At 41.6% G+C, this 13,413-nt stretch overlaps 1 protein-coding gene across 1 annotated transcript in view; it reads right to left on the reverse strand.

Moving 5' to 3' along the window:
* Positions 1-13,413, reverse strand: part of IL1RAPL2 (interleukin 1 receptor accessory protein like 2) — a 953,666-nt gene that overhangs the window by 412,936 nt on the left and 527,317 nt on the right. Inside the window, exon 4 of the mRNA XM_043974249.1 lies at positions 8,800-8,986. Coding sequence (XP_043830184.1) covers positions 8,800-8,986 — 187 coding nt within the window. The remainder of the gene's footprint in view (positions 1-8,799; positions 8,987-13,413) is intronic.

Consider the following 13,413-nt stretch of genomic DNA (forward strand, 5'->3'; position numbering starts at 1 on the left):
TAGTAGCTAATGCTGATAGCTAATATTTCCATAGTATATCCATGTTTGCAAAGCATTGTACATAGGACCTAATTTGATCTTCCTGTTGAACTTGAGAGGTAAGTCATCTAGGTGGCTCAATGGATAGAGCATTGGGTTTGGAGTCAAACAGACCTGAGTTCAAATCTGATCTCAGATACTTAGTAGCTATGTGACTATGATCAAGTTACTTAATCTATGTTTGCCTTAATCCACTGGAGAAGTAAATGGTAAACCACTCCAGTTATTATTGTTGGTCCTTCATTCTCAAAGAAGACTATGACGTCATGATGTCATGACTTGCACGGAATTGAATTTAAGTCGAGGAGGGCTGTGCAAGGTCACCAACCTTACTCTCTCCTCCAGAGCCATCTGGGTCCAGTGGCGAGATATACATCAGGATGCCTGGAGATGGCCCTGGGTGTTTAAGGCAATTAGGGTGCAGTGACTTGCACGGGTCACACAACTGAAGAATATCTGAGGTGAGATTTTAACTTGTGTCCTCCCAACTTCAGGGCCAGTGAGTGCCTCTATCCACTGCACCACCTAGCTGCCCCAAACCACTTCAGTATCTTTGCCAAGAAAACACCATGGACAGTATTGTCCATGGGATTACAAAGACTTGGACTCTGATCAACAACAATAACAAAAAAAGTGTTATTATTTCCATTTTCCAGAACAACAAATTGAGAATCAGACCACTAAAGTGAATGATTAAAGATAAGACATAATCATTAAGGATGTAAAAGTCTAGTAGGGAGATTAAGGCAAATACATAAGGAAAGACAATATGAACAGAATAATAATATAATGCTTTAGGGGCAGCTAGGTGGCGGAGTGGATAGAACACTGGCCCTGGAGTCAGGAGGACCTGAGTTCAAATCTGGCCTCAGACACTTGACACTTACTAGATGTGTGACCTTGGGCAAGTCACTTAACCCCCATTGCCTGCAAAAAAAACAAACAAAACAAAACCAAAAAATATAATGCTTTAAAGTATGCAATGCAAAATACATGTCATCTCATTTAAAACTCAACTTCATGAGGTGGGTGCTATTACTACCCCTTAGAGACGAGGAAGCTGAGACCGGAGAAGGAGAAGGGAGAAACTGAAGATCAGGCAAACTACTAAGTGACTGGATAAGACCTGGAGCTCAGACCCAGTTCTTACTGCCATTCTACCCACACCAAAGCCTCTCATCTCATTTGCCTGCCAAGAAAATGAAACCCAAGACTGGAAACTTTCAAGTGACTTAAGAGAGGGCCCCCAAATAAGACTTGAATTCCATTTGCATGTAACAACCACAGTTGCTCAATTTTTCCTAGTGACCACCCTTGGGAAGTAAATAGTGTGAGAATTGATGTACCCATTTTTCAGATGAGGAAACTGGCTCAGAGAGATGAAGAGACTTGCCCAAGCTCCCCGAGGTAGGAAGTGCCAGAGCTTCAATTTGAACCCAGCCTGGGTGGTTTGCCTTCATATCCACTGATTTTTAGAAATGCTCTAATGGGATGTCTCTGACAAAATTGCTGACTCCAAATTCTTAAGTCTAATAGTAGCTATAGCTTTGCTGTGAGAGCATTTCCACTTTGTGTGGCCTGTGGTGCCTTAAGGTCTCACCAAACCACATTTTCCTTTCGAAAAAGTCAAGATGAAGAGCAGCAAAAATGGAATGTTTTCCAGGCAAATATCAAGTTTACCTGAAATACTAGCTTTCACTTAAATGACTTTTTTCCCCTCTATTGAGTTTATGAGTCTGGCCATATCTACCACAACTCCTTTTTCCAAATGGAATAGATGGAGCTGACTGTGAGCCACCAAATACAGAAATTAATTGATAAAAAGCATATTGAGACAAGGGAGAGAGGAGCACACTCATTGGCAACATATGGTAGGGTGGTAGTGGGGTGGGGGGATTTCTGAACTGCGCCTTGGATACCAGATGACTTTTTTACCAGAGTCAGATGGCTCTGACACTTCGCCAAAAGCTTCCTGGCCAACAGGAGAGCAGACGGATCTGCCTGAATTTCCATTTATGCTTGCATTTCCTTACAAGCTTTCTTTATTTCTTCTGCCTAATGCACAATTATTTTACTTGTCATCATGGAATTCTTTCCATCTCTAATACCAGGGAATGGTGGCTCTTATCCATGGGGGGAAAGCTGATCCATCTCTGTCATTCCCACTCCATCCGGTTCAACACTTTTCTGACCTTCCATATGCCCTCTGGGAACTTGAAGGCCTTAGGAGAGAAATGCTGATAAAATATCTGGCTGACTCTGTGTGCTGGGCTAGCCTAGGAATAATCTTCCTCAGAGGGGCAGCATGGAAATTAGGAAAGAGCACTGATTCTGGGACCAGAGGATCTGGGTTCAATACCAGTCTCTGAGGATTACTATCTGTAATGGGCAGCATGGAGGAGTGGGTTCAGTGGTTGGTAGTGTTCAGCTGTTTCCTACTCTTCATGACCCCATTTGGGGTTTTCTTGGCAGATACTGGAGTTGTTTCAGTCATTTCCTTGTCCAGCTTATTTTGTAGATGAGGAAATGGAGGCAAACAGGGTGAAGTGACATGGCCAAGGTCACACAGCTAATAAATATTTGAGGCCAGATTTGAACTCAGGAAGATGAGTCTTTCTGGCTCCCAATCCAGTGCTGTATCTTCTGCAGTAGCACCACCTAACTGTCCCCTGAGGAATGAATAGAAAACAGACTTCAGAGTGAGAAAGCCCTGGGTTCAAATTCTGCCTCTGACTCATTACTGGCTGTGTGATACTGGACAAGTCACTTGACCCTTCAATGTTCAAGGCAACTATCTAAGACTAGGAATTGCATACGAGATGCTACCTTGCATTGGAAAACCCTAGACCTCAGTTTGTTTTCCTGTAAAATGAAGTGACTGATGTATATGACTTTGGAATTTCCTTCAAGATCTATGCCTACATGTGTGTCTTTGGGCAAGTCTATTGGACTCAAGAGCCTCTGAAGGCTCTTCGTGCTCTAGACCTAGGACCTCCTTATTTAAGATCCCAAGAATCAGTGTCCAAGGTAGAGATGGCCGATGGGAATTCAGGAGGAGCTGATTTCTCACCCAGGCAAGTATGAAGAGTAGTGTGTTGGGGAATCAGGGAAAGAATAAGAACTTTAAAAATAGAACTGTCCCAGGTGGCAGTGACTCCATTTTAATAAGTTTGTCCAATTAGCAAGCTTTTTTTTTTTTAAAGTGAGGCAATTGGGGTTAAGTGACTTGCCCAGGGTCACACAGCTAGTAAGTGTTAACTGTCTGAGGCTGGATTTGAACTCAGGTACTCCTGACTCCAGAGCCAGTGCTCTATCCACTGCACCACCTAGCTGCCCCAGCAAGCATTTCTTAAGCACCCACTATGTGTGAGGCATCGTACTAGGCAATGGGAATACAAAGACAAAAGCACACTGAGTCATCAATTGGAGAAGTTATGTGAGGTTGTGGATTGGCTTTCCCTTGCCAGTACCTTGGCTTGATCCACAGACCACCCACACACTGAAACATGATGTATATAACAGAAGACAGGGCAGAGAGGCCACCTGGGCGTCCCTAGACCTAATAACACTAGGATGAGTCCATTCACTTTGGTGTCCCATTATTATTTTTGGCAGGGCAATGAGGGTTAAGTGACTTGCCAAGGACCACACAGCTAGGAAGTGTCTGAGGCCAGATTTGAACTCAGGTCCTCCTAAATCCAGGACCGGTGCTTTATCCACTGCACCACCTAGCTGCCCCCAACTATTTTCGACCCATTGAAAATGCTTCAGTGACCTCTTGTATTCTATACTTCAAGAAGTGTGTGGCTATCTTTCTCTTCTTGCTCAGAGGTTTTCCTGTGAATAGGCAACTACAAAGACAGAAAGAGGTAAAGTAGGGGTCACTCCTCCTAACTTGTTCATGTTTTTCGCTCCAATTCATTTAAGCACTTTTGGGTTACAAGAAGTTACTTACTTACATGGGACTCTGGACAAGTCATTTAACTTTTCTCAGCTTCAGTTTCTTATCAACAAAATGGGCGTGATAACAGCACCTACCCCCGCCCCCCGCCCCATTCCTATACATATACATATACTGCTGCTATTCCACCCCACTGCAATCCCTCTGAATAATGTATTCCATTCCAGAGTCTGAATCATGGGTCCCATAACATCAAGCCTCCATTACACCCAGGAAGTCAACTTTAGGCTTTTATGTCAGATTCATACTTCCCTGCTACTCATACCTTTATAGACATCTGTGACCATGGATTTTATTCCTGGCTTCATTCTTGAATCGTCTCTGTGAACTTCTGGGCATCTTAGTCCTTCGTCTACGTCGCTATTCTCTACGATCTAGGTTGGTGGATGCACCTAAGTGGTTTTCTACTTCTTCCTTCCTTTTCATATTAAAGTCTTTTTGATTAGATTTACAAGATACATGGCAAATACATTCTCTTATGGCCTATATTTTAAGCTGAGGTCCAGAAATCCAAATCTTTTTTTCAGAGACCATCGTCTTCACCAGATTTTTCATTTATGAAATCTTACTCTCTCTTCTGAATCCCTTTTCTGGGATTGACAGCAGGGACAAAAATACTGCCTTTGCTAGTAAGGTCTTTGGGTTCCTTGCTCAAGTTTTCCTAATCCTCAGCAAGGCTTGGCATGGTCCTCCTGGCATCATTTGTGTCCATGTGAATAATCAGCAGTCAGCAGCAATTAGCAGGCTTAACTAGGCTAGGGAGGCTTCCTATTGTATCATTGACACTGCACTCACAACAGTAGAACTCATTCATGGTAGCCACTAAGAAAACCAGTCTAAACCCAAAGCGGACTTGTCTGGGGCCTTGTGCTAGTGTTTCAGAGTATTGACCTTCCCCACCCACTTTAGTGATGGGCAGTTGACTAACTTAAGAGGAGTGACCAAAGTTATTTGCTGTGTGACTTTGGGCAAGTCGTTTAACATTGCCCTCTTCCAGCATTAGTTCTCTGAAGCTACTGTGATCAGGGCTAAGTTTTTATCACTTTCCAGGCTTCATTTTCCTCCCTTGTAAAAACAAAGAGGTTTGACTACAGGGTAGCTGAAGTCCCTTACAAGTCAATCACCACATCCCATAATCCTAGGTAAGCCAGTGGTATCGAACTCAAATAGAAATGGGGGCCTCAAATCTCTATATAAGGATCCCTGGGGACCACAAAGTGACAGTTTCTTTTATCCTATTTTTTTATTTCTTTTGTTAAATATTTCCCAATTACAGTTTAATCTGGTCCTGGTCCACGGGGGAGTGTGGCAGGCCACATACATGCTTGACACCTCTGCTCTAAGATAACATCCTGGGCCCACTTCTCTTCTCATTTGATGATCTTCTCAGCTCCCTTGGGATCAATTATCTCTATATAGACAACTCACAAATCTATACAGCCAGGCCCATTCTCTCTCCCGAATTCCAGACCTGGTTGTCCCTTAGGCATTTTTCAAAAATTCACCTTGTCCAAAACAACTCAGTAGATTCCCCTCTAATTGACCCCTGTCCCATGCTTTCCTCTTTCTGTTGGGGGACCCAGCCTTGTCCCTACTGGAGATGGCTCTCCCCATATTGAATCCGTTACAAATTTCCATCAATTCTACCTCCCTAACATCTCTCTCCTTTCCTGCTCTTACGTAGGCAGTACCCTAGCTTCAACCCTAATAGCCTGTTAATTGGATTACTGTAATCGCCTTCTAATTGGTCTCCTTGCTTCTAGTTCCTAATCTCTTTAATTCATCGGCTACACAACTGTGAAAATAATCTTCCTAAGGCAGAGGTCTGACCATGTCATGCCCTTACTCAAATGCCCCCAGTGACTTTCAATTTCCTCTAGAAAAAAAGAACTCCTCAGGCTGCTTTTTGAAAGTCCTCCAAGATCTCTTTCTAACCTTCCTCTCCAACTTTATTTCATACTACTGAAATTTGTGAATTCTTTATGTCCCACTCTTCATGACCCCATCTGGGGTTTTCTTGGCAAAAGTACTGGAGTGGTTTGCCTTTTCCTTCTCCAGTTCATTTTATAGCTGAAGAAACTGAGACAAATAGGGTGAGGTGACTTACCCAGGGTCATGCTGCTAGGAAGTGCCTGAGGGTGGATTTGAAGTTAGGTTTTTCTGACTCCGGGCTCAAGGTGCTCTCTGTCCACTGAAATTTAGCTGCCCTCCTGTGAATTCTATTCTAGCTACAAGACCACCAGCTCTTCTTCAGACTCAGAATTCCATCTCCCACCTCCATTCATTTGCACAGGCTGTTTTCCCTGCTTTGAATGCAGGGAATACCTCCTCACCTCTGTGGCTTGGAATTCTTAGCTCCTTTCCAGGATAAACTCAGAGATGACCTCCTATACAATGCCTTTCCTGATCCCCACTAAGCTGGTAGCACTTTCAGCTACCAGGAACTTCAGACACGATTGTTGGATTAAATGAAAATGGATAGTGTGGTTTTTTTTTCTATAGTGTATGTACTCTCCATCCTAGGGAGCTTCCAAGAAAGGTATCTGACTTCTTCCAGGTTTAAACAGTTATTCACATGGGCGTCCCATGTCTTGCCTCTGAATACGCCCCTTGGAACCCATCTCTCATTAACTCCAACTGGCCCCCAGATGGCTGGTATCTGACACGGATGCGGCTATGCCAGCTTTGCAAGTTAGAAGCCTGTACTCCCCAAGTGGTTAGAGTCTCCCAGGCCCTGTGAATAGAGCCTGATACCACTTGGATTAAGGTGGCAGACTGAAGCATACTGTTCCTACTTTTTTTTTCTTTTTTTGAGGTTTTTCCCTTTTCTTCTGATTCTTCTTTCACAACATGACTAATGCAGGAATATGTTTAATGTGATTGTACATATATAACCTATATCAGATTACATGCTGTCTTAGGGAGTGGTGAGGGAAGGGAAGGAGGGAGAAAAATTTGGAACTAGAAATCTTATAAAAACAAATGTTGAGGGGGCAGCTAGGTGGCGCAGTGGATAAAGCACCGGCCCTGAATTCAGGAGTACCTGAGTTCAAATCCGGCCTCAAACACTTACTAGCTGTATGACCCTGGGCAAGTCACTTAACCCCCATTGCCCTGCAAAAAATTAAAAAAAAAATGTTGAAAACTATCTTTACATGTAACTAGAAAATATGAGAATACTTTTTTTTGGTGGGGCAATGAGGGTTAAGTGACTTGCCCAGGATCACATAGAGCTAATAAGTGTCAGGTGTCTAAGGTCATATTTGAACTCAGGTCCTCTTGAATCTAGGACTGGTGCTTTATCTACTGTGCCACCTAGCTGACCCCTAAAATATTTTTATAATTAAAAAAATGATGGTTTTGACTTTGCCATTACTCACAACCCCTGCAAATGAAACTCCAAAGTCACCTCAAACCAGGTGCATAGGTTAGGTATTGCTTGTTACCCACATGAGCTATCTTATCAGGGAATAAATAGCACATGAGTAATAGCCTCCATTCTCCACTTTCATGGATCTCTCCAGGCTTTTGGGTAGTGGCGCTCACAGTGCAGTCTACAAAGAATCCCCAAGTGGGCCTCGGCAGTGTGAAGACTGGTACTGTACTTGAGCCCACATGGGGTGTTTGTTCTTGTGTCTTGTCCAAAGCAATGCCCTTCTGCCCATTCATTCTGTCCAGTTTGAGAATCGTCTATTGATAGGTAGCTAGGTGGATTGAATATTGGACTTGAAGTCAAGAGGACCCTGAGTTCAAATCCTGTCCCAGACATCTGACACTGAGCAAGTATACACACACACACATACACGCACACACACACGTATATATGTATGTATGTATATATGCATGTTATGTCATTCGATCCTTATCATAACCCTATGTATACATACACACATACACACACATATGTAAATATATGGGGCATGTAGGTGGTACAGTGGATAGAGCACTGGGCTTAGAATCAGAAAGACTCATCATCATGAGTTCAAATCTGGGCTCCAATATGTACTAGCTTTGTGACCCTGGGCAAGTCATTTGACCCTGATTGCCTCAGTTCCTCCTCCAAAAAATGAGCTGGAGAAGGAAATGGTAAACCCTTCCAATGCCTTTGTCAAGAAGACTTCAAATGGAATCATGATGCGCCTGAAATGAATGAATAACAAAAATGTAATATATCGGGCAACTAATAGGCATAGTGGATAGAGTGCAGGGCCTGGAATCAGGAGTTCAAATTCAGCCTCAGTCACTTACTAGCTGTGTGACCCTGGGAAAGTAATTTAACTTCTATTTGTATCTGTTTCCTCATATGGGATATGGGGATAATAAGAGCACCTACATCAGGGCTGTTTTGAGGATCAATTGAGATAATAATTGTAAAGCACCTTGCAAAGCACTTGGAACATAGTAAACACTATATAAATCTTGTTATCTTTCAGACATTTCACTTGTGTCCAACTCTTCCAGACTCCATTTTGTGGTTTTCTTGGCAAAGGTACCAGGACAGTTTGCCATCTCCTTCTCTAATAGAAATGTTACCAATTAGTTATTATTAGATATTAACTATAAAGTGTTTTGGAAACCATTATAAAATAGTTATTATTATGATTATTACCATTCTCAATATTTGGTTGGAATAGGTAGGAAAGGGGGTCTTTGTTGCCCATCAAAGGAATAGACAGATAGTCAACATTGGCTCCTAGGAGCATGCAAAATTTTTATATGACATCAACAACAAACCTTCCCCTTCCCCTCTGAGTCTGCCCCGCCCCCCCCCAAAAAAATTCCTGGCCCTACTGGATTACCTTGTACCACACAACATCCGGCTCTTGCTCTGCAGTTTTATAATCTTCCATGTCTGGGCAGACAATCTCCTTTCTTTTGGTGACTTCGGATTTTTCTGAATAGCGGATTTGGCTATTGTAGCAGAGTCCAGATTCATTCTCTGCCACTGTCAAGGACATAGACACCTTCATGCAATAGGTTGAGTTTCTGGAAGAAGAGAGAAATGAGAAAATAGCTTTACTGGATGCTTACACCTTCATTTCTCTGATTTCTAATTTGAGAGTATTGACTTTCCCATTTAAAGCCCAGACTCCCCACTTGCCCCACCTAACTATTATCAGTGAGTAATACATAAAAGAAAACATCAACAATAGAAAGAAAGGCAAGGAAACAACTCCCCATAATCAAAATCTTAGCAAATACACAACAGAAGGTATCTTACCCTGCCCTATGGTTGATTGCTCCAGGCACAGGAAAGCAATGCAACCAGATACTACCCTGGCCTTGCCTACACTATATAATGGGCTCAGGTATTTTCCAATTCCAATAATCCGGACAGAAAAGATAAGGGAACCTCAGATGGTCCTTCTTGAGTGGCAACAAGGTAGCAGAGAGATGGGCCTGATGTCAGGAAGATCTGAGTTAAAAATCTACCCTCAGGCACTTATTATCTGTGTGACCCAGGGCATGTCAGTTATCCTCTACCTCAGTTTCCTCCTCTGTAAAATGGGGATAATAATATCTGTCACTCAGGGTTGTTATAAGGATCAAATGACATAAAATTGGTAAAGTGCTTAGCACAGTGCTGAGTACACAGTAAGTGCTACATAAATGTTAGCTATTATTATTAGTTATTACTGGATGGGAGAGGATTTTATCCAACCCTATTGGAAAGAGCCTGAATGAGAGATTAGGTGTAAAACTACCCTACTCCATTATCTCAAAATGGTAAGAAATTGCCAATGAGAATAAAGAAACAGTAACAGTCAATAGGTGGCAGAAAGTCATTTTCCTCTTGAAATTTTAATTATTGTATATGTGGTACACTGGCTGGGTAGGTATGGGCTGGGGGAGAGTTAAGATATTCTGCATTTCAGAAGAGAAAATTTATTTGAGAAAAAATTATTTTTAAGTGAGTAAACCATCCAGGCAAGGGTCAAATATAATGAATAAATATTATGGAATCAAAGAAGTCAACTAAAAAAAAAACTCTAATGAAAGAGAAATTATTGTAGCCATAAAGAGACTCCCAGTAATCCTACAAAAATAATTAAACATAAAGAATAATCATACATAAAGAATAACAAAAAACCTTCAGAACCTCTAGAATGATGCAAAAAATCAATAAAATCATTGAAAATATAAGGAAATTAGTAGGGAAATTAAAGCTATTAAATTTTAAAAAATTTAAAACAAGGAAAAGAGTAGCAAATCAAAAACAAAGAATGGGAGAGTATCTGAGAAAAAAATGATCAATAGATTTAGAACTTGAAAACAGAAAAGGAGGAGAAAAATTGTGCAAACATCAGTGACATCACCATCATCAAGTTTGGAAGAACAAGAAAAACTGGCCTCGAAGACAAAATATGCATAGATTGTCTTAGAATGTTTTTCATAACAACATGAAGAAATTTTTTAAAAGATTGATGTAATTTTCTTAGACTATTTCCTGGTATTCAAAGAATTGGAAAGAGCGAGCAAAATACAAACTGATAGAAAGCACAGGGCAGACACAGAAGTTGGCTGTGGACAACAATAACGTAAATTCACCTCCATTCTCTTCATGGACTTCATAGACTTGGATGATATACCACTCAACCTTTGTCCATTTCATTTGAAGGGGCCAGGTTTAATCTATCCCTACTTATTTTATACAGAATCTTGAATTCTAAAGGATGGAAAACTGATGACCGGTGGTCCTCGCTGGGAGAAAGGGGGTCTACAGGATGATCATTGGCTTAAAGTAACTCTCAAATCACAGTCTACACTGGAAAAGGGACAAGGAGGAACAATGTCATTTAAGTAGCAATGGGACTAAACTGGCCAGAAACGGTCAAGCCGAAGTCAGTCAGACAAGAGACCACATTCTTGCACAGCTGGGCTACAAGTGGAGATAACTGCACATGTTTCTGGGTGCCAACATGCAAAAAGGACATCCAGAAGCTGGAGAGTATCCAGAAAAAGGCCTCGAGGATGGGGACAGATTCTAAATTCAAACGATATGAGGATCAGAGGAACGAAATGGAAATTTTTGACCTGGAAAAGAAAAGAATTTCATGGGGGAGTGGGCAGTGAGGGGAGATGATAGTTGTTGTGGTAAAAAGTGAAAGCTTTTAACAGTCTGCTTGACAAGGTTCTCAGCCTCAGAGGTGGCCTTGGGTTTTTGGTGAGTTCTATACGGAATATAGACTAAGCTTACATCTAAGACTATTTATTTGTATTTCTACTTTCCTATCTCTCTAATCAACATCACCTTGTTTTGTTGGCTAAGTAATTCCCAAACGATAAAAGCTCTAACTAAAGCTCGGAGGCTTCTTTCACTTACTGGTCTGGGAGATATATAAGGGAAAGGTTAAAGGGGAGTTTAATGCTCTTGTATCCAATTTTAAATCTCACATTGTGGAAGAGGCACTTATCTTGTTCTGTTTTACCCCAAAGGGTCTTGTAAGAATGAGTAAAAGTTGCAAAAAGGCAAATTTAGATAGGATTTGATTTACAATTTCCTAACAATGGAAGCCACCCAAAAGTAGAATAAGCTGTGTGAAGAAGAAGAGGTTGTTGTTCATGGGAGATCTTCAAACAGAGGCTAGATGACAATTTCTGGAATATGAGGTCTTCTTACCCTAGAACATCCCTCCAGCACTATAACCCCCTTCTCCCATGGGTGAGTTCTTTCTGCAACCTCCATTTTGATTAAGGAACCCAAGATTCAGGGGCAGCTACGTGGCTCAGTGGATAAAGCACTGTCCCTAGATTCAGGAGGAGAACCTGAGTTCAAATCCAGCCTCAGATTCTTGACACTTACTAGCTGTATGAACAAAAGAAGAAAGAAAAAGAAAAAAAAGAAGAGAAAAGAAAAGAAAAGAAATAATTAAAAAAGGGGGAACCCAAGCTTTGTTTATGACTCTTAACTTTGCTTGTTATTGTTGTTGTTTGCCATTTGTTTTTTTCAAAAGAGGGCCATGACATCGTGAGGTGATGCCATGGCTTGCAGTGAATTGGATTTAAGTGAAGGAGGGCTGTTCAAGGTCACCAGCCCCACTCTCTCCTGCTCTATTCACTTTATCAGCTAGCAGCCCACCTTAACTTGGCTACCACATCCCTAAGTGGTCATACCCCTTTCATCCCTGTTTTTTTTTTCAGCTCCCTTTACCCCAGTAGAACTGAAAGTCTTTGGGCAAGGACTGTCTTTTTGCTTCCAATTATATTTGTAACGCTTAGTAGAGTGTTAGACATAAAATGCTCCTGTCCTGACAAGAAGAAATTCTTCTTTGGGCACAGGTTACACTAGATGACTCTTTAATCTCTGAAACGCTATTATTTTAGTGAAATCCAACTGTCCCATGCCTTTCCCCTGCTATGTCTAGTGTTTGGTTTTCATTTTCGGAGGGTGACCAGGAAGGATGAGGAAATGCCTTATGTGAATTGGTTGAAGCCACTAGGATACTTATCCTTTGCCTGCACACAGTGGGTACTTGATAAAAGTTAACTGACTGAATGAAAATGAAGTGGTGGGGTTGTATTAGTTGTATTCAAATACCTGAAGTACTGTCATCTGGAGGAAGAATTAGGCTTATTCTATTTGTTTGCAAATAAGAGAACTAGGAGAATTGGATGGAGATTACAGAGGGCATATTTTAGCTCAATATGGAAGTAAACACTTAATGGAACCCAGAATGGGGTACTTTGGAAGACGCAATAATTAGGGCATTTCTATACCTGCATAAGGTTTGTAAAGTACTTTATATACATTATCTATTTATTTGATCCCCAAAATAACCTGGGGGCAGCTAGGTGGTACAATGGTACAGCACTGACCCTGGAGTCAGGACAGAAGTTCTAATCTTACCTCAGACACTTAGTAGCTATATTACCCTGGGCAAGTCACTTAACCCCAACTGCCTTAAAAACATCTGGGACCATCTCCAGTCATCCTGATGTCCATCTTGCCACAGGACCTAGATGGCTCTGGAAGAGAGAGTGAGGTTGGTGACCTTGCACAGCCCTCCCTCACTTAAATCCAATTCTTTGCAAGTTATGACATCACCTCAATGTTATGGTCCTCTTCAAGAAATGAAGGACAAACAACAACAATAATAATGCAGGAAGGGAAGTGCTATAGATATTATGATTCCCATTTTACAATGAAGGAAACTGAATGATTAAATGATTTGCCTAAGCATCTAGTAGGTTTTTTTTTCAGGGTAATGGGGGTTAAGTGACTTGCCCAGAGTCACACAGCTAGTAAGTGTCAAGTGTCTGAGGCCGGATTTGAACTCAGGTCCTCCTGAATCCAGGGCCGGTTCTTTATCCACTGCCCCATCTAGTAAGTTTTTAAAGTAGGATTTGGGGGCAGCTAGGTGGCGCAGTGGATAAAGCACTGGCCCTGGATTCAGGAGGACCTGAGTTCAAAT

The sequence above is a fragment of the Dromiciops gliroides genome, chromosome X (assembly GCF_019393635.1).
Source record: "Dromiciops gliroides isolate mDroGli1 chromosome X, mDroGli1.pri, whole genome shotgun sequence".
Classification (NCBI taxonomy): Eukaryota; Metazoa; Chordata; class Mammalia; order Microbiotheria; family Microbiotheriidae; genus Dromiciops; species Dromiciops gliroides.